This window comes from Sardina pilchardus, chromosome 17 (genome assembly GCF_963854185.1).
Source record: "Sardina pilchardus chromosome 17, fSarPil1.1, whole genome shotgun sequence".
NCBI classification, from domain to species: Eukaryota; Metazoa; Chordata; class Actinopteri; order Clupeiformes; family Clupeidae; genus Sardina; species Sardina pilchardus.
Window position 1 is genome coordinate 20,753,863 of NC_085010.1, and position 26,435 is coordinate 20,780,297.

Genomic DNA, 26,435 nt, shown 5'->3' on the forward strand with positions numbered 1-26,435 from the left:
CGAGGTGGGGTAGTGTATCTGTAGTTCGATGAAATGAGACATCAGAATAACAAATTTGACTTGCTTCGATGTCGCAATACATCATACTTTCATAAAATCATGCAACATATTCTACCTTGTCTGTTATTTGCTGGATAAACAAATAGCGTGTGCAACAGAGGAAAAGTGCTTTAGTGTTGCTTTAAAATCCTTTGTGTAAAGGGAAGGGGCATCACTTTGTCCCCTACACTAGCCATGTCTACTACCGTATACAACGTTTTCCTGTGCAATAATAGGGCCGCTTCGCATTGATGAGTAGAAGCGATCTAACTCCATAAGTCTACACGGATGTGGAGAAGCACTGTACATCAGAAGACCAGGTAAATACTTAGACAGATTCAGACAACCACACTCTTTGAGAAGCCACTCATGTAGCATCAAACACAGTATAGTACAGTCACAGTGCAGAGGACATCCAAGCTTGACACACTGATGTCCCAAAAAGTGAACACATACTTTTCAAAGCCTGAGAACTGAACCCATGACCTCTGTGTCACTGCCTCTGGTGCAGGAAAGACTAAAGAACTACTATACTAACCTACTAGAGGCATACAAGTCAACCTAAAACCAGGGCCTAAGGAGTCGGACACACCCTTACTGTCAATATCTGTCCACGCCCAAAAAGAGAGAAAGTGATTGGGAGCACATGTGTGAGCAAAAATGAACTTTCTCATCATAAATCTAATTAGAAATGGACAACCATTCCAAACTCAAGAGTTTCTCTCTCTCTCTCTCTCTCTCTTTCTCTCTCATCCCTCTTTTTTTCCTCAAAACGTGTGGTATAAAGGACTTGTGGGTTTTCAAAGAGCCATTAAAATAACTCTTGCCGCTGGTTTTGCAACATGACAAGTTTGGTTTGGCAGGGCAGTCAGAGGGCTGAAAGACATCTCGCAGGAGGACGGACGGAGCTGTCATGGAGGCCGTGATTCAAACGCACATACGGGAAACAAGGCACAGCTTCACACACCAACAATAACAAAAACACCACACCGTCGTATCCACCAGTATTCTCGCCTCAAATGAGAAAGTTTGACTCTGCAGTCAATTTGAATAAACACACTCATACAATCAGACACTTCAGCCGTAAGTCTGTGTGGATTATTTTTCTCTTCTCATATTTTTTTTTTTCTGCACGTGAAATAAAATTTAAAAAGCCGTTAAAAAGAAGAGGGGCAGTGGCCAGATGATGTCAATGTCGGACAGAGGTAGTTGGCCTGACAACATCCCTAAGCTCTCTTGACAGTAGTTTTGGACAAATAAACCTCTTTTATTTTGTCAGGCAGGAAACTGAAAAAACAAAAGCCTTGCATGGCGGTTTGATTCAATTTCTCAGCTGGCAAGAATTGTGTGGAATTGTGAGCTCAAGCCCACTCCCCTATGAAAGGAGAAAAGGGTAAATAAATGGAAAGAAACAGGATAGTACCGCTGAAGCGATCAATATGTAGGAATGGTTAAGTGATATTATGATGCTTTTCAAGACAGATTCAAGTGGCTATGGGGAAAATACTGGAGAGAGAGAGAGAGAGAGAGAAAAAAAAAACTATCTAGGCAACAGGGAGGTATTTTCAAGTATTTTTCATGTTGAGGTCATGTCCTCACAACCTTGTTAGCATGGTGAGAGGATTATGGTTCCAGAATATCAATGCAGTTCTTACACCATCTAGCTGCTGGCTGCAGTACTTTGACTTTGTAACGAGTCCAAACTCTGCCAGCACACAAACTACAACAACAACAACAACAACAACAAACAGTTTCATGTCTTTGTTGTTCCTCTATCACTGGTCGCAATATCTGTGTTCTTGTCAAGGGAGTCAGCCAACGCCAACTGGATGAAATACTCAATAAACACCAATCCAATCTCTATTAGTACTGTTCACATAAATCTCTGCAGCTTTGTTATGAAGTGTTTTTCCTTGCATGGTACTCAAGCCAATAACGAAATGAGGCCTTTGTAAAATCACTTCTGCTTTAGTCCTTAGAGCACAAAATCCTCTTATTATCTTTATTGAATTAAATGGATTGTTGAATAAAACAGCAAAATAACAAAGAAGCACCAAGTGCTTTGATTCACTAGGTAGAAGGGACCAATGCATCCCCTGCTGCCAGAATCTAAATTCACAAATAAAAGCCCTCTGGCGTTCCTGTTTGTGGTTTTACTGCTGGCGAAGGAAGCGGTCGCAAGTGAAAAGTCACGGATACACTCCTGCTGAGGGACCAGGAGAAGAGAAACGGTCAGAGAGAGAGAGAGAGAGAAATAGAGACAGAGAGAGAGTGAGAGAGAGAGAAAAACAGAAACAGAGTGAGAGAGAGAGAGAGAGGGAAAGAGAGAGAGTGAGAGAGAAAGTGAGAGAGAAGGAAAGAGAGAGTGAGAGAGAGAGAGAGAAAAACAGAGAGAGTGAGAGAGAGAGAGAGAGAAAGTGAGAGAGAGAAGGAAAGAGAGAGAGAGTGAGAGAGAGAGAGAGAAAGAGAGAAGGAGAGAGAGAGAATGAGAGAAAGAGAGAAGTACCAGTAGATCGCACAATTACCCCTTCCCCAGCAGGGAAATCAATTGGGCCACGAGCGTGGGAAACATCTGTGCAATTTAGATGGGCGGCCGCTCCCAAGCCACGAAAATTACCCGAGATTATTGGTTCAAAGCACATCCTGCCAAGGCGGCCGTGCTGTAGCCACCGCCGCCGCCGCTCATCGGCGTACCTGCCTACAGTACCTCCACGGCCCTCATGATCTCTTAAACATCCTTGGAGGCTAGGCCACGGCTGCCACACTGTGGGAAATCTAGCGGTTCGAACAAAAATGAGGTAGTGTGAGCAGATTGGTTTTCAACACGGCACCGTGGATGGGGATGAGAAAGCCTTGAATTTAAATAAACACCAATGGGCTTAAATAGACAGAGGGGAGGGGGGGGGGTGGGGGGTGGGGGGAGGAGAAAGGGAGGGCGAGTAGTGTGCTGGGCCTTGGCTCGAACGGTCATGTATTTCAGCCCAGCTTCAAATCTTTTACAAACAAAGAGTGGAGTGTGATTTTCAGAGCAGTTAAAAGAAGTCTAAACAGAGCTTGCCTCTTTTTGATGATTATTCTGAGTAAAGGATTAAGAAAATACTTCCCTGCCTCCAAACTTTTTTTTTGGTGAATGGAAAACAGTTCCAATTCTTGCAGAAGCAGCAAAGTTGAGAGTGGTCTACATAGAGTCTTTTTTTTTTTTTTTTTTTTTTGGTGTTCATTATTGTTAAACAAAATAGTGAAGCCATACGTATTACCTTATTATGCTGCAAAATTCCCTTCGAATTTTCAGGGGATGAACAGCAGAGCAAACATCCATGAAGAGAAGCTTAGAGTTGGCGTGACCAGAGACCAGAGCCCTACCTCAGAGTTCTGCTTGTCTGTCTCTCTCGCTCTCTGTTGCTCGTCTCCCTGTTCCCTGCCTGTTGACTGCAGCCAAGTCTGCTCGCATGGCAACTTGCCTCTGGGACAGAAATGTGGAGTGTTGTGTAAATTTGACAACTCAAGGTGTAGTCCTCATAATCACCATATTGTTGATATTATGTAGATGTTCGGAAAAAAAAACATGCTGGCAGCGGGGGACAGTGGGAATTTGACAACTCAAGGTGTAGTCCTCATAAAGGAAACCATTATATTGTTGATATTATGAGGCAATTGAGCTTAGATGTTCGGGAAAAAAGCATGCTGTTAGGCTTCCCACTGTCCCCCACTGCCTCAACCTGCTATAACAGAAGTTGACCACAAGAGGGAGACTATTACTTTGCCCAACAACGTTCTGCCACTTTTAGATAAAGCAGGCTCGAAATAAAGCAGGCAGATTTGGGACAGAATCATTTCTATACAACTACTCAGGCATGCAAACTCCTCACCTTTCGGCGAAATTCGCCGTTTTGAATCAAAAATAGGTGACTTACATGGTTCGTGCAGATCCGATGAGAAAATATTTAGAGGGGGGGGGGGGGGGGGGGGGGGGGGTCAAGGTGAATTGAATTTACAACTGAGTTTAGAAATCATGCGAAGACGCTAACGCATCTTGAGGTGTTTCTAGAGCCGCATTTAAAACGTGTCTGATCAGCAAGGGATGCGTGAATGTAGCCCCTATGCGTTTAATAAACATTAGTGGAAGCTAATTGTTGACAAAGACGCAACGCGAACAGAAAGCGCACGCACAAGTATAGCCTCTGTTGTGAGCGCAGATAGATGCGTCTGAGATGTCAGGAATATAGTGATTCTGGCGAGAAGAGATGCCGAGGGATTTCACAGGTGGGCTTGTTAAAACTTTCAACTTCTATTAGAAAAAGACGCTGAGATTAGTGTAGCAACGTAGCATAGGTTGTTTTCTTCTAATGATGAAAGTTAGCGAAATTAGACAAACATGTAGACATAACGAGTTCTCTTGATGAAGAATGCGTGCAGTTTGAACCATCTAGATCGGCAAAAGGTGAAGCAAATAGGCAGACTTTATCAGTATATCAAAGGCTAATGTGACAGTTGAATTAAATGCTCATAAACTGGGCTGGTTTGTTTTGTCCAGAGACGTAGTTCATTGACATGATAATGCTGTCTTTAAGAAAAGTGGGCCCTGATAGGCTACTCGAAGCACACTGCGCATAGACCTTACGCAAAGCCTATGCAAAAGATATACAACTCAAATGATTCGTAACGTAGCCAAACAAATTGGCGACTGCTTCAGACCACACGTAACGCACGTAACCGTTTGAGTTATGTGTGTGACTTGCAACAATTTTCAGTAACACACGGTTCACTACGAGTTCATAAGCCATGCGTAAATTAAATTTACATTTGATTGTCGAGTTACTGGAGGACCCTGATCAGTAGCCTAGTCTGTGCCTACAGGTAGCCTACAGTTTATATGAAGACAGTTCACATAACTTTATTGGTTGGTTAAACACACTAGCACAATATAGCCTAAAAACCACAATCTGTTGTAGCCTAGGCTGCATATTAAAACGTTTTAAAACAATTTGAAAAATTAAAGCCTATCTACCTTATTTTACATAATAATATTAGTTTGAAATAGTGTGTGTCTCAAGCAAGATTATTGATTACCTGGTTTGGTCCAACAAATATTCAGACTTTTCCTTATTCTGATTTTAAGTGTCCATTAGGCCTATGAAATCATCAGAAATGTGTAATAAGTACATAATAAGTACATAAGCACAGAGAAAGAGAGAGATGGTAAGAAAGAAAGAAAGCGGGTCCCTCACAATTTGGAAGATTTGTTTCCATGTTTTTTTTTTCGTTTTTTTTTTTCGGGGGGGGGGGGGGGGGGGGGGGGTTGGAGAAGAGTCTCACCTTTTTCACCCCTGACCAGTTTGCATGCCTGACTACTGTTTACATAATTTGCTTATGGTCAATTATGTTTTGTTTTTTTTACTTTGATGGGCCGCCTAGTTGCCTAGCCTAGCCTACATAACATTTAGCCTGGGTATACCAATACACCTCTCTGAAGTGTACCTACAAAAAGGAACTAAAGCTACCATCTTTACCCATAATAGCCTGTAAGGAGGTTTGAAGCAAACTACCTATGGCAAAATGCATTTGTTAGTTAGCTCTGAGTTAGCAAAGATTAAAGTGTGCCATCTTCACCTACCAAAGATCACAGTATCCACTCGAAGGCAGATGTAGCGTAAAACCAAAGTCTTTTTAAAGCAAGTGGCTCTGGTAAAACGTCTGCATTTCCAATTTCTCCGAGTGTTTACGTAACAGGTGCGATTATGAGGACAAATGCAGAAAACATTACCCACCACACTGACGACCACGTTCGTTGGCATACCTAGGCCTACCAACTCAAAGCCATCAATATCTCAAAGTTGCGGCACATCCGGGAACTATTCCATTGAGAATGAATGAATTTCTAATAAGACTTTTCTACATGACTTAAAGTCGTGTGCATAATAATGCATTTTCATTGAGTAATATATGTATGTGGAAATGCAGTTTATAGTAATTTTCATCGAGTATTTACCGTAAATATTAATGCGATCGCTGCTGTCAATCCCGTAGTAAACCAGGGGCCGAGGGAACTACTGAGTCTACCCACTAACCACGTGACCGCTCTAATCTGGCTTTAACATGGAAGTCAACGGCTGTCGCAACTTTGAGATATCGATGGCATTATACCAACTATGCTACTTTGTTTACAATTTGAGGCTTCAAGCCGACAGCTGAATTAAAGAGGCAGAGTTGTAATATGAATAGTCATGAATGTCATGAATATCAGAAATATCAGTAGGATAGATTAGAATATATAAGAATTATATTATATTATATATATACTGCAGGCTATATATACATCTTTATAATTCTTTATAAAGAATATGTATATTCCTTATTGTGTTTTAAATAAAGACAAGCTTTTTCTACGCCTTATTGTTAAAAAAAATCATTCACATTATATGAAAGGAGAGCGATAAAAGGTGACCTTTTGGCGTTAAAGGCGATGCAATGAAAAATGTGGGTGCACCTACATTTTTGGGGAATCGATAAGATAATTGATAAGGAATTGGATTGATAGGCAGAATCGATAATGCCATCGATATTGATAAAAACTTATCAATACCCATCCCTAGGCAGGATACTGTGTTATTATTACCCTCACCCCCAGTAGAGCTAAAGACAGCCTCTTACAGTATCACTGAAAAAGTTGTCACACTCGGCTGTGTCTCAAACATGCCTACTAGCACACTTCAAATACTTAGTTGAAGTATATAATGCAGATAATGCAAAAACTCAATGCACTTTAAGTACCCCGGATAATGCCCCAATAACGATCAAAAAACAATGGACACTGCATGCACTGAACGCGCACCAACGGGCGTCACTTCCTGTAAATGTATTAACTTGGGCTGTGTCTGAAACATAAGTACACATGCTGGGCAGTGTGCATTTTCCGGAAGTTACGTCAGAATAGACTGTCTGAAAGTCAAGCGCTCTTACTAGATGGTTACTTCGTTTGGCGTGATTTCCAAGCGTGCATCGATGCATCTTTTTTGGCCTCAGATATCCCATAATCCATTGCGCAGCGCAGGTCAAGCTCGACACGTCATGCAAATCGTCAACACACCCCCTCCCCGAGTCAGGTGACGCCAACTAGTTAGTGCTGTCCAAATGTAGGTAGGGACGCATACTGAGGAGCAAGCTAAATGAGACGCTACTGGAAAGAAGGTACTATCCAGCGTGCACGCTTGACTTTTGGACACAGCCATAAGTGTTCAGTTTGGGACACTATACTAACCATAATAACAATCGAAAAAAGTGAAGTACTTATAAGTGCTCGCTACACACTATAGCAGTGTACTGACAGAAGCATGCGGTTTTTGTCACAGGCCTAGTCTAGTGTGCTTACATACATGGCAGAGGGTCACCATATCTCAGTTCTCCTATGGTCATGTGACTATGGCTCAGAAGATATATGCTGGGATTTGGCTCCACTTTTGTGTCAGAGACGAGGGTCTCCAGTCACCTGACTACCTTTGTTCCATAATGAGTTGTTACAGATGCAATCTGGTATGTCTGTTGTGTTTCTATGCCTCTGCTTTTAGCAAACATGATGACAGATAGACAGTCACTCAGTTTAAATATCATCAATTTCATGCACTATGTAACTTTACCAGATGGGGTAGCGTATCTGTAGTTCGATGAAATGAGACATAAGAAACTACACATTTGACTTGAATCGATGTCGCAATGCATCATACTTTCATCAAATCATGCAACATACTCCACCTTGTCTGTGGACACAGTTATTTGCTGGATAAACAAATAGCGCACATGCGACAGAGGAAAAGTGCTTTAGTGTAGCTTTAATGTAAATTGTGTTCAATTATTTAAGGAGTGTGGACTTTAGGCGTTTTTGTCAAAACCATTTGGGAACAGGATAATTCACTAATTACTACAACTAAAAACACCATTATTCTTCATCTGTCTACAATTGCACTGAATGGAAAAATATCACAGGTTCTTGACTATGTTGAAAACTATCAAAGTTCTCCTTTATTGTAACGGATGTACTAAGACCGAGAGTGAAAGAAGAAATAAAAGGATGACACTGACCTCCCACACACACATCTCTTTATGGTGGCTCAAATCACTAGGCATGAATCACTCTGTGCTGACTGTGGCCTCCCGTTGGCGTCTAACAAGTATGACATAATGCTCTGCAATGCTGCAGATTGTCAGTGACTCCATTGTGTGGACACTGTGTTCGACCTGCGTGAAGCTGGCCCCCATGTTATTCAAAAATGATTAAAACCCCTGCCTTTCGTTTGTGCTACGTTTGTGCCGATTTGTGGCGTAAAAACATATCGTTTGTGCTGTTAAGGGTTTTAAGTAATTAAACGTTACAGTACATTTTCTGGCCAGTGACGTCACTCAGCCCCCCATACATGTCCAAATTTCCCCAAAATAGTCTCAATTGTTTGTGCTGATTTGTGCCATTAAAAGTAACAAGTGTTATGTTTTTAAAGCTATTCCATTTAATTTGTTACACGCGTGACGTCACCCATCCCCCTATCAATGTCCAAATCTTCCAAAAATGGTCTCAATCGTTTGGCTACATTTGTGCTGATTTGTGCCATTAAAAGAAACCTTTGTGCTACTATGTTTTCTACGTTATTATGGTTTATTTATTACTCGCGTGATGTCACCAGCCCCCCATCAATGTCTAAAAACTCCCCAAAATGGTCTGCACTAAATCAACTAATGCACAGTACCTGTAACACTCATAGAAACATACAAATGTAGCTACATTGCAAACATGTGCTTCATCTTTTTTATTCCTTGAGTGTGTTTCATAAAAACCCACAAATGAGAGTAAAGATTCAAATGTGAGCTTTTCATAAATTAAATCTAAAATTATCAAATTATAATGTAATGTTTCCTCCTCTGAAAAACTGAAATTTTGTAACCAACCTCCCCAAAAAAAGAAATTACAAAGAGATGGTGTGAAATGAAACTTTAATTTCATAAACACTAAAGAGTTTTTTGTACATTAAAATAATGTTTCCAAAATCATTTCAGAGGTTCATCAACTCGTAACAGGGTGAACAGCACTTCTGCACACACTTACAGGTAGCGGATCTGTAGTTCGATGGAATGAGACATAAGAAACTACAAATTTGACATACAATACATCATACTTTCATAAAATCTTGCAACATACTCAACCTTGTCTGTGGACATCATTATGTGCTGGATAAACAAATAGCCTGTGTGTGACAGAGGAAAAGTGCTTTAGCACTGCTTTAAATGTAAAAAATAACTTTTAGTTACATGGTAGACTTGTGAAATAGCCTACCGAAAGGGCAACACTATGATCACATTATCATAACCTCCATATTTTTTTTTTAGTAATCTGAACTTTGCCAGCACATTAAGTGGGACATGAGTTCAGCACCACAGCCAGTTCAATTGTGGAAGGAAAACTTTGTTTTTACGAAGACGCAAAAAAGTCGTGTTCATTCTGCATTTGCATTCGGAATATGCGGTAAGCCTCTAATACTTTATCGGTCACGTTCAGATGTTTGTTGAGCAGCTCCTTGTAGTGCTTCTCAGGATGGCCGCCCATGTTGTCCTTCTTCCAGGCAAAGTAAGCACTGGTCTGCGTAATGTCTACTTTGTTGGCGAGCCACCCCCATAGTCGGGAGCATGGTAGGAGAGACACAGCAAAGTAGATGGGTTCTTTGGTGTACATGATGGTCTCGTAGTCAGACAGGTACTTCCTCATGGCTGGTGTCGGTGTGATGTCAGATGCACTCTATTAATGTGAAATGCAAATATGTCAATATTACATACGTACTGTACATTAGACATACACAAAACATATCGCTTGAACATACTCAGTTTCATCTTTGTTGGCTACCATCCCTTTTTTTTTAGATTTATCATGATTCATGAGACATCGTAGGCTATTGTGGAGAGGTGTGCCATGTGAAAAGGTAAACCATAAATATAACGCTCTCTCTGTTTGAGTCTGCATCTATTACACAGTATCAGTACTGTAAGTGTAGAGAGAAACACATGAACATTAATGTAAGGTTTGGAGCAAGAGAAGAATTCAAAAAGCAGAGGTGTGTGGGCCTTACCTTAAGGAAATACGTGTTCAGAAGATAGTCACGGAAGTTCTTGTAGCTTTTATATCTGCCCTGGAAGAACTGACTCAGGTCAGCAGGCTCTGTCACAGATCTACTGACTTTGCGCAGCATCTCCGTCACCTTAACCAGGTAATTGATGTCTTGGATGGTGAAGTTTACATAGCGGTCCGCAGGCAGGTCCCCGACTTGCATGTGCCGGATGAAATCCAGATTCAGAGTCCTGTTCGCTAGATCCAGGCTCCATGTCCAGAGGGTCTCATAAACATTCCACTCTGTAAGTCAAAAATCTTTGTCTCGTGTCATCTGCGGACTGAAATAACTAATTTACTGGTGCATCCTGTCACTTTTATCATCATGGTCTAGCCTAATTTCCATCCACCATCATTTATAATCCACCTACATATAGGTATATCTGGTTTTTTTTCTTTTATTTAAAAAGGTGTTTCAGAACTAGCTGGGATAAAACTAACTTAAATGTGTTAATGTATGACTGTTGTCATAAACAAGTGCTGGTAACACTGGACACTCGGTCACAATTATCCAAAGCAATTGCATAGATCATCATAGGAGTTGAGCGGTGGGTCAACATCAGCAGCCACTGCCAGAGCACATGTCTAAATCAGACAGGCCAAGCTAGTATATGTCATAAAGGAAGCTAGTGTGGCGAGGCAGAAAGCAGAAGTTGAAGCCAGTCTCTACTTCCTCAAAAGGCTGCTGCCACCGTAGAGACTGCAGCCTATGAGAAAGAGGGGACTCAAAGCGCCGAGACGTGCAATCACCCATACAGTGCATTCCAGAAAGTGCAGTTGAATGGACTGGTCGTCAAGGTTCACCGGAGCAACTCAGATTTCGCAGTTTATATATTTATTAAGGTGGCAACAACATAACGTTTCAATGTTTACCACATCTTCATCAGAGTCTAGAATGGTAGGCATGGGTAGATACCTTATTAACTTAATCAGGGACACCTGACAGGGGTGATGCCTATACAGTAGATTGAGGCTACAGTTTGTCCTTTCCTGTTGACGCACCAGATAGTGATTCCCAGGAGCGCGGAGGACATTTTGGTTTTTCTACATCCAACAACACTCAGGGCTCTACCTTGGCGATCAGAAATGGACGGTCAGGGGCACAAAGTTTATAGACCTTGAAGGCGTGGCCTTTAAATTCAATGGCACGATTATATGGTCAAGGCGAATTGGCTCAGTGCACGTCCTTAATCCCTCTGCAGGCTTCCACATGATTTAGCAGTGTCTTCTGGACTGTCATGGTGGGGCATGATCAGTGATAGGGGGTACCTCACCTCACTTTTATTAGCTATTTTACAAAATTGCCATATAATAAAGAACATCCTTCAACATTGGCCTGTTTGGATGCTGCGCTGGGGTCCCACAAGACCTTGGATCACGACGCAAAAGACTACCACACGGGACTAGTTTTGAAAGCTCTACAGTATGCGGGACCAGGTGGGATGGGAGAGGTTTGAGAGAAACAGATGATTCACTGCACTCGCTCAAGTTATATAAGTTCATATAAGTTTATATAATATATAAGTTAAATATGTGCCGCAAACCGGAACCTGGAACCGATTCCCAAGCCTATTATGTGCGTAAAATAAAATATAGCCAAGAAATGAATAGTGTAACCTATATACTGTAATAGTTGAGCTGGATAGACACCATTAAAACCAGGGTTTGTGGTACATTCATGAGCAACTGGGAAGTTGGGAGAATTCCAGAGTTTAGGGAGTGCACATCACACCTGAACTGGGAACTTCCCAGTTTGAAGTGGGGGCTTGGGAGGGAGAGCTCACAGGAGAATGTTCTGACGTCATTCAAAGTATGAACGCGCTCACTTTGAGTGGGGAGTTTAGAGATGAGAACCCTCCCATTTTCCAGCCACATGATTTCGGATTTCATGCTGTTCCATTGTCGAAAAATCGAAATCGAAAGCATGACAAATGAAGTGGACACCCCTGCTACTTCCGAAGATGTTGCTTTTCTAAAGAAATGTAGCCTACATTCAGAATTAATTAACTTAAAATCAAACATCTGGCAATCATTTCCAGTTATGCCTGACTACGTCATAAAGTTCGGCCGCACCCAGGCTATGATCAAGTGCGCCTATCGTGCGACAGAAGGCAAAACTGAACATCTTTCCTGCATATCCTGTGCGCGAAGGGGTGGCAGCGGAACACAAATTATGACTGATTTATGGTAGCCATCTCTAATACGGATGAGCATGGTCTCTGAAAATCCTTATAGCCTACACTTGGAGCTTTATCTTCATACATGATGGAAATCAATGAATGATGGAAAAGTGCATTGAGTGAAAGTGCAGACTGTTGGACACGTCAGTAGCGGAAAAACACAGAACACTTCTGACAAACATTATGTTAACGAGGGCGGCATAGCTTATAGGCCTAATGATTTTTTAAATTATATTATTCACTTACCTTGCTTCTTACCATGGCATGCAACTAAGCTGTAACCAAAGCAGAAAAACCTCAATTTAATATGAACAAAGAGAAATAAATCATCACTACCTCACTTAAAGGTATAATAATATGTTTCCAATCGTTATTAGGCTCTATTAATTACTTCAATTGATGTACTGTAGCCTATACCTGATAGATGTGAAGCAGAAAGCGGAGATAATGATTGTTTTCATGGCTAACGCCTGGCTTCATGCGTCTGCTATGCTGAGCTAGGCAAAGGATGCTCTGGCTACGAGAGTGAAAGTAAAAAGTTCATACTGTAAGGCCGAAAGTGAAAGAAGAAATAAATGTGCCAGGGTGCTCTCGAGTGACTCACACAGAGCCCGTCTACGTGTAATTCTGTGATAACTGAGGTTCCCTATTGGTATTTTAGAGGTATAGCATACGCTCTGTTGGTGTCAATTTTTTTACTACTTTTCTCACCTAGGCTTACTGTACTCTCTAGCACATTCAGACGATACGACTCCTTAATAACTGTGGTAAAGACCTTCAACATTTCTTTTAACTTTCTTTCAAGTCAAGGGACTTTTATATGAAGTTGGTAGTTGCAAGTTCATTTGACTTTTTCTTTACATTTTTTTCTTTAAATATTAAATACATAATGAGAAACGCACAAATGTAGCTACATTGCAAACATTTACTTTCATCGTAACTCCTTTTTATTCCTTGAGGGTCCTTGTTTCATTAAAAGAAAATCACAGATGAAAGTAAGCTATAACATTTTAAAATGGCAACTTTTCATAGTCTCACAAAGAAATGTCTCCTCTGAAAACTCAATATTTTGTGACCCCCAAAAAAGACATTACAAGATGGAGATGGTGTGAAATTAAACTTTAATATTCTAATTTAACCACAGCCAACTCAACTGTGGAAGGAAAACTTTTTTACGAAGACTCAAAAAAGTTGTGTTCATTCTGCATTTGCATTCGAAATATGCGTTCAGCTTCTGATACTTTGTCGCGTGTGTCAAGATGTTTGTTGAGCAGCTCCTTGTAGTGCTGGTCAGGATGGCCGCCCATGTTGTCCTTCTTCCAGGCAAAGTAAGCATTGGTCTGCGTAATGTTTACTTGGTTGGCGAGCCACCCCCATAGTCGGGAGCATGGTAGGAGGGACACAGCAAAATAGATGGGCTCTTTGGTGTGCATGATGGTCTCGTAGTCAGACAGGTACTTCCTCATGGCTGGTGTTGCTTTTATGTCAGATGCACTCTATTAATAAGAAATACAAATATGTCAACATTACATACATTGGACATACACAAAGGATATTGCTTAAACACAATTTCATCTTTGTTGGGTAGCCTATATCCTTCTTTTAAGATTTATCATTGAGAGATTATTGTTGAGAGGTCTTCCATGAAATGGTTATCCATAAATATTATATTCTCTCTGTATGAGTTATTGTGCGACATCTCAAGTGTAGAAGCACATGTTTGACCATTCATTTAATATTTGAAAAAAGCAGAAATGTGTGTACCTTAAGGAAGTATATGCTCAGAAGATAGTCGCGGAAGCTCTTGTAGCTTTGAAATCTGCCCTGGAAGAACTTTTTTAGGTCAGTAGGTTCCTTCACCGAATTGCTGACTTTCCTCAGCATCTTCGTCACCTTAACCAGGTAATTGATGTCTTGGATGGTGAAGTTGACATAGCGGTCCGCAGGCAGGTCCCCGACTTCCATGCGCCGGATGAAATCCAGATTCAGAGTCCTGTTCGCTAGACCCATGTTCTCGGTCCAGAGAGACTCATACACATCTGTAAGTCAGAAGAAGTCATCTTTCTCATGTTATCTGCGGACTGAACTAATAATTCAGAAGCATCTCTTCATTTTTATAGGCCTACTAAAGCAACATATCATGGTCTAGCCAACTTCCCATCCAACATCATTTCAAATCCACTTGATATGTATTTAAAAAGGTGAGGTTTCAGACTCGAAAACCAGCTGAGATAAAACTAAATCAAATATGATAAATGTTGTAAAACGCAAAATGTTGATGTAATTTGCATATATCGTGATTTTTGAAATAATATTATGCGCTTACCTTTCTTGTCCAAACATGCAACAAAGCTGTTAACAAAGCAGAATAACAACACATATCACCAAAGGAAAATAATTCACCACTATCTCACTTGTAGCATGAATGCAATCATTATAGGCTATAATTCAACTGATGTACCTGATAGATACGAAGCAGAAGGCAGAGAGAATGGTTGTTTTCATGGCTGATGACTTCATGGTTCTGCTATAAGCAAACTGTATTGCATACTGTCCAGCATTTCAGTCATACTTAAATAGTTGTCAGAAGTATTGCCTCATTTTGTTAAAGACTATTATGAGTAAAGTTTGGTAATACCTACGTTGCAGTTGATCAAGCCGGGAAGTCCAGAAATTCTTGGAATAGTGTGTCAGAGAGAGAATGGTTCCTTCCTGCCACATAACTTCTGTTATTTTTTTTTTTAATGGAAGTTATATACTTATCTTAACTAATAATAATAATAACATAAGTAAGTATATGTATAGTTTACATTTACATTACTGACTACTAATATACTGAAGTATACTTAAACATTGGCTTCTACTGATACACATAAAGGATGATAACACTTTAACACTTTAGTTTAGGGTGTCGCTGTTACAGTGTACCTAATTAGGTACAGTGGTACAACCTGTGTAACAACATGTACTATCAGGTACTATCATTGTACTTGCATTATGTATTTGTGGGTACCTACATGTAGTTGTTACATTGTAATACTGAGTGCTTTTACAAAACTTCACCAGAGGCAAAGGGCTGACCTGAGACCTGCTGGATGGGGTAAATCTGGTCATGATAGATTTGATATACAAACCGTTCTTAGCTCCAGTCAAGGGGTCATTGTCTTCAGTGTAGGCCTACATGTAACAGCTGTGCTGCTACAACCTTGTTACGGGTTTATGCCACTGTTTCAAAGAGTAATAAGTGTGTACCAACACAGTTGATACATGTGCTACATAGGGTAATGGCAGACATGTTCCAAGACATCAAAGACACAACATACATGTCATATGTGCATGCAAGTAATTAACTGGTACACTCAACAGGTTTATTCCACAGTATCAAAGAGTAACAAATGTGTAGCAGTGCAGCTGTTACATTTATCAACTGTGTTGGTACACACTTATTACTTATTAGTACACACTGTAACAGCGACACCCTAAACTAAAGTGTTACCTTTATGGGTAATGTGCCGCTGTTACAGTGTAACCTTTGACTATAAGAACAAGGTGGAGCAGAAATTAATTTCTGGGAATGCGAGGGAAGCATGGCAAGGCTTGAACATCATGATGGGCAGAACACCCAAACCTGCAGAGACTGCCTGCCCTGATCCAACTCTGGCAGAGGAATTAAACATCTTCTTCACCCGCTTCAATGGGGACAGCACAGCATCCACCTGGGCCCCCCTAGCCACCAGCTCCAGTCTCCAATCCCTCCGCATTGATGAACAGCTGGTGACCTCCACACTGCGCAGAGTTAATCCACACAAGGCCTCTGGCCCTGACAGGCTTAGAGGGAGGGCGCTAAAGGAATGCTCCACTCAGCTAAGTGGCGTTCTCACCAGGCTGTTCCAACACCTACTGGACTCTGGCTGTGTCCCTGACCAGTGGAGGGAAACCACCATCATTCCCATCCCCAAAAAGGCACCTGCTAAGGCCCTGAAGGACTACAGACCAGTGGCACTAACATCTGTGCTGTGCAAATGCATGGAGAAGGTGGTCTGTAACCTCCTATCAGGCATGGTGTCAGACAAGCTGGACCCATTCCAGTTTGCCTACAGGGCAAGACGTGGTGTGGAGGATGCAAGCCTCACACTTTTAGACACTGTCACCAAAAACCTGGACTCAGCACACCCACACACCAGGATTTTATTCATGGACTTTTCCTCAGCTTTTAACACAGTGAGCATCAACAAACTTTTACATCACCTATCAGATCTTCAGGTTCACCCAACACTCACCCTGTGGATAAAGCACTTTCTGCTGGACAGACCACAACAGGTGTCTTTTAATGGGGCTAAATCAACAAAGCTCATTTTAAACTCTGGACTCCCCCAAGGCTGTGTTTTATCCCCAATCCTCTTCTCAGTGTACACTAATAGCATTCAGTGTAACAGTGAAGGTATGGCACTTTTTAAATATGCAGATGACATTGCCTTGGTTGCACACATGTCCCACACTGATGCCCTAGCCCGATACCAGCAGGCAGTGGACAACCTGTCTGAAACTTTTGTTGAGCTCTCCTTATGTTTTGAGCTCTCAACATTGCAAAAACAAAGGAGCTATGCTGTGGGGGCAGAGACAAGGCATCACCTCTGTTCCAGCCACTTAACATCCAGGGTCAGCTAGTGGAGCAAGTGCAGGTATTCAAGTACCTGGGCACAGAAATAGACACTTCCCTGTCCTTTTCACAACACACCAATACAATATTCAAGAAAGCACAACAACGTCTTCATCTGCTCAGAAAACTCAGGACATTTCAGGTCAGCAAGGACGTACTAACTTTGGTCTACCGCTCCCTCATTGAATCAGTTCTCACTTTCAACATATCTTCCTGGTACAACCAACTCACCATCAAGCACAAAACAAGACTCTCCCGGATAGTAAACCATGCTGCCAAAATAACTGGTTCCCCCCACACCCCCCTATCTGAGCTGTACAGTCGCTCAGTGATCAGGAAAGCCAACCTGATCACAGCGGACCACTCTCACCCCCTCCATCACTCCTTCCAGCTACTACCATCAGGCAGGCGTTTCAATGTACCACTGGCCCGGAAGAATATTTACAAGAAATCCTTCATCCCTTCTGCAATAACCATACTGAACAACACAAAATGATTACCAGCTGATACCTCAACACCCCATGTCTTGTCCTTATATGTCTGTGTGAATGTTTATTTGTGATTGGAGCCTTGTCAAAGAAAATTTTCTGTAACCCTTGTGTAACAGACAATAAAGTACTATCTAATCTAATCTAATCTAACTACCTAATTAGGTACAGTGGTACAACCTGTGTAACAATATGTACTAGCATGTACTAGCATTGTACTTGCATGATGTATTTGTGGGTACCTATAGTTGCTACATTGTAATACTGAGTGCTTTTTCAAAACTTTGACAATTTGCCTAAATGTTTCACATGCACGTGATGCTTTCACATGATGCACTGTACTCTAATATGATGCTACATAACAATCCGATGTATAAAAATGGTGGTTTAGAATGTTGGGGGGTGGGGGAGGGGGCCAACAGTCCCGAGGTATGCTGATACAGCTCTGTGTTTTTATTACAGTGCCATAAGGTTGCATATTTCCCAACATTACCTTATCAATTACATTCTTAAATAGGCGTAACACCCGTTATTGGAGCTTATTGGCTGTGCAACTTCAATTTTAACTTGACGTGAAGTCCTCATCCCATAGCCTATCTCGTTTGAATCTGTCAATTTTTTCCCCAACTTGACCAAAGCCATCCATGCACTTGAGCAGAGACCTGCGCTATTCAAGCAGCAATTCTCTTCATGTTCTCCTGTCTATTTCTAATGGTGGCTGGTACTGTTATGCCAGTCCCTCTACTGTATTCAAAACAGGTATTAGCAGGAGTCAGTCTAGCTTAGCATATATACATGTATATTATAAGAAATAGCTGCCTATTCTATCTCAACAATGAGGTGAGAATTTGGCCCTGATACAATATTGATATTTTGTCATGTCCTGCACCTTTGTATGTAAATGATCTTGGATGAAAGACACTTTTCAGCTTCAACTTCAAGTTGATGTTTGATGTGCTTCAGAAAAAAATGGCGTTACACTCTATGTTTAGGCTCATTGCTCACTGTGTGTTTAATGACTTCCCATCACAATGTTTCAAGATTACCAATACACCACAGTGTCAAAACACTGGTCAGCCTCATGTGTTATGCAACATCTGATCCCAATAAAGTAGGCTACTAAAGTTTCCATGACGGCAGTGTCACTGGAACTAAACAAACTTTCGAAGTACTGTATGTGCCATCATTTCCAGCTAATACATTTTAAATGTGTTAAATGTAAAAGTCATTTAAACATGTTTTATTTCAGGCAGCAGCTTAGCCATATAACACAGCTTGGTAGGTGTAATAGAAAGAAACAAAATCTCAGTGGATACTTCATGCCAAAGACTGGCGGCTGTTAAGAGTGACTTTTTTTGCCTAAAAAATAAAGCCAAGACAGTCTGTGAATGTAAAGTTTTTAACAGCAGCCTGTGAAGCTAAATGCTGGTCTCTGTAATGGAGGAACCCCATGTTAAAACAAAACTCTGTGGTCACATATGTGATCGTGTTGGTATGAATGTTGTAGTAAGTGATTCCTACAGTGTAAAAATATATATACTCTTAGAAACTGAAAAATATTTAAATACAGTAGATTAAGAAAGCCTTTTAAGAAACTGCTGCCTTGACAACAGTGTTGTCAAGTGTTTCTTAAAAGGCTTTCTGGCTCTGGTCATGGCATTAGGTATTCTATTGTGAGTCACTTTGTGAATATAGCATGGATTTTCCCAGGCTATTAACAGCTCTGGTTGTTACGTTTGTTGGTCCATGTTTGTTTTCATAGTAACAACTCTGGCTGTTAAAATGACAAGAAAGTGACCATCGCTGATGACATTAATGCTATGGTGTCCAGAGTCCCAAACTTCACAACCATAGCCACGTTTACACAGGAGGACCTAAAATGGTCTCCCCACATTGACACTATCCAGAAAAAGGTCCAGCAGAGGTTATACTTCCTGAGACAGCTAATGAAGTTTAATCCGCCTAAGGAGCTGCTGATCACTTTCTACTCAGCGATTATTCTGTCTGTCATCTGCAGATAGGATCATTGGAGCTGACCTCTCCTCCGCCCAGGACCTGCACTGGTCCAGGGTCAGAAAAAGGGCAGCAAAAATCTCTACAGACCCCTCACAATCTGGTCACAAACTGTTCAACCTCTTTCCATCTGGTAGACGATACATGGCACTGTTTGCCAAAACCAGACGACACAAAGATAGCTTCTTCCCCCAAGCAGTCTCTAGCACCCACCCTTACACCGAACATACGGTAGTCAATCAACCTGTGCTGCTCATATACTGTACCTCATGTGCTCTTCAATCTTAGTCACAGTATTGCTATTAATACATTATCATTGCACTGAACTACCTTGCACTATATTTATATTTATATTCCTAAACCTCAGTCTATACTGATATTGCACTATTCTCACCCTCTTGTCAATTGTATATTGCATCTTGCTTGTGTGAGGTGAGGTGTCCATGACCATGGCAACCTGACGGGGACAACAAGAGGGCGGACATTCCCAGCTGCACTTCCCCTCCGAACAATTGCAATTTGTTCCATATTTAGTCTTCATCAAATTAAGTGTTTTTGACTGGATAGCACCGAATAGTTTACAGTGTTGCATGTTAAGTTAGCCAGCAGCTAGCACTATGGCTTGCAGGAGGGCGGGATAGGCCTATATGTGTTTGCTGCTTTTCAGAAAGGATTTGACAAGAGTTAAGTTCGGAGGCATCAATGGAGTCCTTACCGGGTAGACCTGCTGTGCACTTTCGGGTTTGCTTGGTGTGTCTGGGTTCACCCAGGCCAGGGACGGACTAAAGAAAGAACTTTCTTTCATTCTTTTGTGAAATTTTGTCCATAGAGGGCAGTAGGCCCTACAGCTAGCCTGGAGACCAGACTCTCTGGGTGCCTCTCAACATCTCTCCTCGATCCTGGATGCTCGAGGGGGGTTCCCACTGATCTATAACTAACACTGGATAGACTATCCCATTGTTGCCGCCCCATCATTCTTTATCTAGATCAGTGAGGATGAGGATCGTGGAAGGAAGGGAGGTTGCATAAAACCCCATATGAGAGGCACCCTATGACTTCGCAGAGTCTGGCCTAGATCCATTGGCAAACGTTTATTTCCTGGTTGGTGGACGCTTGTCTGTTTGGTAATGACGTATGCCACGGGGGACACAACGATAACGATAGGCTTGCAACTTAAATGTAAATCGCTCTCAGGAACGCCCTCTGTGGCCCCAGCCGTGGCGCAACTGGCTGGGGCACCTGCACCGCACACCGGCGACCCGGGTTCGATTCCCGCCCCGTGGTCCTTTCCGGATCCCACCCCGACACTCTCTCCCACTCACTTCCTGTCTCTCTCTACTGTCCTATCATTAAAGGCATAAAAGCCCAAAAAATATACTTTAGAAAAAAAGGAATGCCCTCTGTTCGCTGGTTGGTTGGAGGCAGGGGGTCAGGATTTGACTGATTAGCTTCGCCAATCAGCAAGGCACTTCCTCGTCGCCATTTTCCAGAAGTACATCATGTCCGGCCCCATTTCTCCTCATGCTGATTGGTGGCTGTTCCACTCTCAGCTCATGCACAAGCTTAACGTGGGCACGAGCTCTCCTTATAGCTTTCTTCTGTACCTTATGTCAATCAGTAACCTGGCACTTAATTGGCTAAGTAAAATGGCACCGGAAACAAGCCCCTTGAAACGCCATGTTGAAGCCTGAAAAAATCTTTCAATTTTGGCAATTTTCACTAGCCTAGCATTCTCATTGAAATAAATGGGGGTGGGACTTGTTCACTTTCTCCAGATCTTATAATACCTCCATGGTTGGAGGTGCTGTTGCCAAAAATAAACGAGGGCAGATCAAGCTATTCCAGACGAGGTACTGTAGGGAAAAGAAACTGAGCGGTAGTACGTAGACAGGTGGAGCCAGCCAGGCTACGGTACAGCCCCCACATGATTTCATCACATTTCCTCATCTGCCAATTGACTCACTCCTCACTCACTCCTCCACCAACGTCCAATCAAGTCTCAGTTTCAATATTGACAATATCTTCTCTTTGTGAATGTGAAACTTGGCACACGTAGGCCTACACCTGGTGTCATTTCATCACATATCAATATATAATTTGCTGATTAACAGACAGCAATTGGTGTGCTCCCATTTCTTCTCTTACCTCGAACCTACAGTATGAAGGGCAAATTCTTGCCAACCGCTTGGACCCCAACTATCACCGCTTGCATTTAATTGATTTTTTTTGTATTTCTCTAGATTGACTACACTACAGTACATCAACTAATGAACCAATTACAATGAAACATACAAATGTAGCTACATTGTAAAAATGAGCTTTCATCTCATCTCGTTTCTTTATTCTTTGAGTGTGCTTCATACAAATCCACAGACTGAAGTAATATTCACTCCTCTGAACCCCCCTAGAAAACATTACAAAGAGATGAAGTGTGAAATGAAACTTCAATTTCACTAAATGTAAAAGTAGGCTACATGTCAGTGACATGGTGGACGTGTGAAATAGCATACTGAAAGGGCAACAGTAAGATCATATCATCATAATCTTTTCACAATAATTTCCATGTTGTTTTATTAATCTGAATTAATCTGAATCTGCCTGCACATTAAGTGAGACATGCGTTCAGCACCACAGCCAACTCAACAGTGGAAGGAAAACCTCATTTTACGAAGACGCAAAAAAGTTTTGCTCATTCTGCATTTGCATTCGGAATATACGGAAAGCTTCTATTAATTTATCGGCTGTGCTGATATGCTTGTTGATTAGACTCTTGTAGTGCTTCTCAGTATTGCCGCCCATGTTGTCCTTCTTCCAGGCAAAGTAGGCATTGCTCTGCGTCATGTTAACTTTGTTGGCGAGCCACCCCCATAGTCGGGAGCATGGTAGGAGAGACACAACAAAATAGATGGGCTCTTTGGTCTTCATGATGGTCTCGTAGTCTGACAGGTACTTCCTCATGGCTGGTGTCGGTTTAATATCAGATACGCCCTATTAATGTGAAATGCAAATATAGCAGCATATTGGGTTTTTTTTTAAAGATTTATTATGAGACATACAGTATAGGCTATTGTGGTGAGGTGTTCTGTGTGAGATGGTTAACCATACAGCAGAGGTGGGACAAAGTCATTGTTTGGCAAGTCACAAGTCAGTCTCAATTCATTGCCCTCAAGTCCCGAGTCAAGTCCCGAGTCAAGACAGGCAAGTCCCGAGTCAAGTCCAAGTCAAAGGCCAACAAGTCTCAAGTCAAGTCCCAAGTCCTACGTTTTGAATTTCGAGTCCTTTCGAGTCTTTTTTAAAATTGAGTGAAACAGGCAGTGACCGTTTATTACATTACAAAAAAATAGGCAAAACCGTTACATATTTTGTTAACAATTTATAGCATTTTAGGATCTGCATAATGACTTATAACTAAAAATATTCAGTAATTTGAATACTTCATATTGATTACACTTGTCTTTAATGATATTGCAGGGGTGGTGTGTAGGTCTAATTGAGTGCCTGTCACTTTAAGAAGTAGGTTTCATTCGGTTTTAGCAAAATAGTCACGCATAGTTCAAGGATATAGTTTTCATTAAATAAAATGAATGTTAAAAAAACTAACAAGGTAAAGGAAATATTTCTGGTGTCATAGAAAATGTCTTGCAATGTTAACTTCTATGATTTAGGTAGGTTACCGTGGCATGGCATTGTGTTGTCCTGTTCTACCATTACATGACATGGAGTTTGATATGTATCCAATGAGTGACAACCAGTGCTCAAAACAAAACGTTAAGGTAGGCTAGCTAGGCTATTCTCCTCCTGGTAACCAGTGCAATGGATTTAATGTGATGAAGGCTCGGATGAAGCTGGGAGGAATTTAACAAGTTCTACACACCGTGATTCGTTTCTTGTTGGTCTCCACGTAATTTTTGTAGGCAGACGAAATAATCAGTATCATTTTGCTAGCGCATTCACGTTCGTTGTCTGGCCCTGGACTAATAGCTTGTTCCGCGTGGTTGGCCGCTGTCGAATCAAAACAATCTAAGTGATTTGATTGGATCTTGTGCCGAATACGGGTCTCTGCCACACACGCACAGGCGCACACACAGAGATAGATCAGTCCGTGTTAACATACTTTTGTCTTTTTATCTTTGTTTTTTTTTATGGGAAGTAGCAAGTCTTTACAAGTCAATAGGCGCAAGTCCAAGTGAAAGTCCGAGTCATTGATGTTCAAGTCCAAGTCGAGTTGCAAGTCTTTTTATATTTTGTCAAGTCGAGTCTAAAGTCATCAAATTCATGACTCGAGTCTGACTCGAGTCCAAGTCACATGACTCGAGTCCACAACTCTGCCATACAGTAAATATTACATTCTCTGTGTTGGATTCTACATTTGTTGCACGATAATCTTTTATGTAGAGAGAAACACATGACCATTCCTTTCAGCTTTGAACATGAAAAGCATCAGAATAATTCAAAAAGCAGAGGTGTGTAGGCCTACCTTAAGGAAATACATGTTCAGAAGAGAGTCACGGAAGCTCTTGTAGCTTTTATATCTGCCCTGGAAGAACTGACGCAGGTCAGCAGGTTTTTTCACTGAACTGCTGAGATTCTGTAGCATCTCGGTCACCTTCACCACATAATTGATGTCTTGGATGGTGAAGTTGATGTAGCGTTCCGCAGGTAGGTCCCCGGCTTGCATGCGCTGCATGAAATCCAGATTCAGAGTCTGGTTTGCCAGATCCAGGTTCCAGATCCAGAGAAAGTCATACATGTTCCACCCTCAAGTCAGAAGGCATCTTTTGTCATGTTATCTGTAAACTGAGCTTCCAATTTACTGCTTCCTCTCTTCTACTTTATCCTATAGCAACATATCAAAACAACTTTCCATCCACTTCATTTCAAATCCACCTACAGTACATATATAGGTTAGGGCCGGGACTTTAGCGCGTTAATTACGATTAATTAATTACACAAACATTAATGCGTTAAAACAATTGACGCATTTTAATCGTATGCCTATTTATTTTTGCACCGCGGAACGTTTCTCACTGGATGAGTTTCAGACGGACCGATTATACTGGAGCACCAAGTAACGCGCATGAGTTCGGTTCAGACAAAACAAACCACAGTGGCACAGTGAACATGAACAAAGAAGCTGATGTGACCGCGTTGGTTGGCCCCGTGGTTGGGAAATGTTGTTACAAAAAACGAACGGATGGAAGCGTAGATAAGAGCATGGTTGTGAGCAACCTATGCAACAAGGACGTATCACCTCAGTGCAAAACATAAAGCAGCTAGCTGCTAGCGTGGACAAAGTATTGTGATACTCCAGTCCAGACACTTGAGGGAAACCTCTGAGCTTTATTTATTAAACAAATAGCAACCGAGTTGCTGTTACAGCCACAACTCACGCTTATAACAGTAATCCACCGCACCTAATTCCATGTCCAACTTTCATAGACCTAAAAGAAACTTCACACTCAGAACCGCATACAAGCACACACGCACACACGTAAACTCCGCCCCCCAGTTCCCCTTAAAGGGACACAACAATTTCATGAACTCAACTCAAGGTAACAGGTGACACAATTAACAGGATACCACAGTATTATAGTTTACAGAAGGTCTACCTATCTATAGGCTACATGGATTTCTGAAAATGTACTATTTCTAAATATGGTATTGCTACACTTTATGGCAAAAATTGCACTGGTCTGTTGGACTTATTAATAAACAATATTTTTGTTGCTTAAGCTTAGGCCTATGTATTCAGTCATTATCCAATAGTAGGCTATACTAAAAATCCATGTGAAAAAAAAATTCTTCTCACTGTTCTCAGGTCATATATTTATATACAATTAAAATGCGATTAATTTCGATTAATTAATTACAAAGCCTCTAATTAATTAGATTAATTTTTTTAATCGAGTCCCAGCCCTAATATAGGTATATCTGTCTATCTGTTTTCTAATGATAAACATGTGGATGGAATTTGTATCGTGCCTGTTTTCTGATTTTGAAATAATGTTATTCACTTACCCATCTTCTTGTCATGACATGCAACAAAGCTATTACCAAAGCAGAAAAAGAACACATTTAATATAAAAAAAGTGAAATAAATCACCTCTACCTCATACAAAGGTGTAGTAATGTACATGTTATAATCATTATTAGGCTATTAATTCAACAATTCTACCTGACAGAAATGAAGCAGAAGGCAGAGAGAATGGTTGTTTTCATGGCTGATGGCTTCATGGTTCTGCTAGAAGCAAACTGTATTGCACATTGTCAAGCATTTTGATCATGCTTAAATAGCGGTCAGAAGTATTGGCGAATTTGTTAGTAACCATTGCAAATAGGTTTAGTAATACCTAGTTTGCTCAGAACTGCCCGAGCCGTTAGATGGGGAAACTTTTTGTCACAGAGAGAAAGATTGCTTTTCCTCCTGCCACATAACTTGATACTGTAGCCTATAGTGAGTGATGCAGGCCATAACAAGGGCTCAAAACAAGGAAACGTTCTGTGTCTGAAGTTACCTGAAATGTTCAAACTAAGTCATTGTATAAAGTTAGTGTATGATCAACGCCACTATATACAATATCAAATTAAACCACCTGTCCCTGGCCTGAATGCTGGCACATTGGCTGAAAACTTCAAGCCCTGCATGTTTAACAATAATTCATTTGAAAGATATCTCGAGCAAACTTTATTAATCTTTAAAAACAGAGTTTTTCAACCGCTGTTCCACAGCACACCACCAGTGTGTGAGAGATTATCAGGTGTGCTGTGGGACATTGTCCAATTTCACTTCAACGGTTTGAACATGTATTATTTAATTGTTGCAAATAGTAGGCTATGCCATTGTTGAGTGTCTGTGCCAGCAATGTAGTGACTTGTTAAACTTTAGGTAATGTCTGAAAGGGCCATTCACA

The 26,435-nt window shown here is 41.2% G+C and overlaps 3 protein-coding genes across 3 annotated transcripts; all 3 read right to left on the reverse strand.

Moving 5' to 3' along the window:
- Positions 1-9,093: 9,093 nt before the first annotated feature.
- LOC134062467 (uncharacterized) lies at positions 9,094-12,862 on the reverse strand. Its single transcript, XM_062518480.1, has 4 exons — positions 12,781-12,862; positions 12,610-12,638; positions 10,146-10,426; positions 9,094-9,817 (listed from the first exon to the last, which is right to left on the reverse strand). The coding sequence occupies exons 1-4, from the start codon at positions 12,822-12,824 to the stop codon at positions 9,494-9,496; spliced, it is 678 nt and encodes a 225-aa protein (XP_062374464.1). The 5' UTR covers positions 12,825-12,862; the 3' UTR covers positions 9,094-9,493.
- A 673-nt stretch (positions 12,863-13,535) lies between these two features.
- Positions 13,536-15,075, reverse strand: LOC134062556 (uncharacterized). The gene is made up of 5 exons (XM_062518609.1): positions 15,006-15,075; positions 14,825-14,901; positions 14,690-14,715; positions 14,128-14,402; positions 13,536-13,859 (listed from the first exon to the last, which is right to left on the reverse strand). The coding sequence occupies exons 2-5, from the start codon at positions 14,881-14,883 to the stop codon at positions 13,536-13,538; spliced, it is 684 nt and encodes a 227-aa protein (XP_062374593.1). The 5' UTR covers positions 14,884-14,901; positions 15,006-15,075.
- A 7,006-nt stretch (positions 15,076-22,081) lies between these two features.
- LOC134062191 (uncharacterized) lies at positions 22,082-25,828 on the reverse strand. Its single transcript, XM_062518127.1, has 4 exons — positions 25,700-25,828; positions 25,543-25,571; positions 24,002-24,282; positions 22,082-22,512 (listed from the first exon to the last, which is right to left on the reverse strand). Exons 1-4 carry the CDS (start codon positions 25,756-25,758, stop codon positions 22,189-22,191), a joined length of 693 nt encoding a protein of 230 aa, XP_062374111.1. The 5' UTR covers positions 25,759-25,828; the 3' UTR covers positions 22,082-22,188.
- Positions 25,829-26,435: the final 607 nt, after the last annotated feature.

Coding starts and splice junctions, on each gene's coding strand:
- LOC134062556 (XM_062518609.1), bottom strand. CDS start 14,883: ATGAAGTCATCAGCCATGAAAACAACCATTCTCTCTGCCTTCTGCTTC. Junction 14,716..14,824: donor TTCTGCTTCGTATCTATCAG/GTACATCAGTTG, acceptor CTTTGTTAACAG/CTTTGTTGCATGTTTGGACA. Junction 13,860..14,127: donor TGAGCATATACTTCCTTAAG/GTACACACATTT, acceptor TCTTATTAATAG/AGTGCATCTGACATAAAAGC.
- LOC134062467 (XM_062518480.1), bottom strand. CDS start 12,824: ATGAAAACAATCATTATCTCCGCTTTCTGCTTCACATCTATCAG. Junction 12,639..12,780: donor TTCTGCTTCACATCTATCAG/GTATAGGCTACA, acceptor CTTTGGTTACAG/CTTAGTTGCATGCCATGGTA. Junction 10,427..12,609: donor ATGCCATGGTAAGAAGCAAG/GTAAGTGAATAA, acceptor TTTGACTTACAG/AGTGGAATGTTTATGAGACC.
- LOC134062191 (XM_062518127.1), bottom strand. CDS start 25,758: ATGAAGCCATCAGCCATGAAAACAACCATTCTCTCTGCCTTCTGCTTC. Junction 24,283..25,542: donor ATGTCATGACAAGAAGATGG/GTAAGTGAATAA, acceptor TTCTGACTTGAG/GGTGGAACATGTATGACTTT. Junction 22,513..24,001: donor TGAACATGTATTTCCTTAAG/GTAGGCCTACAC, acceptor TCACATTAATAG/GGCGTATCTGATATTAAACC.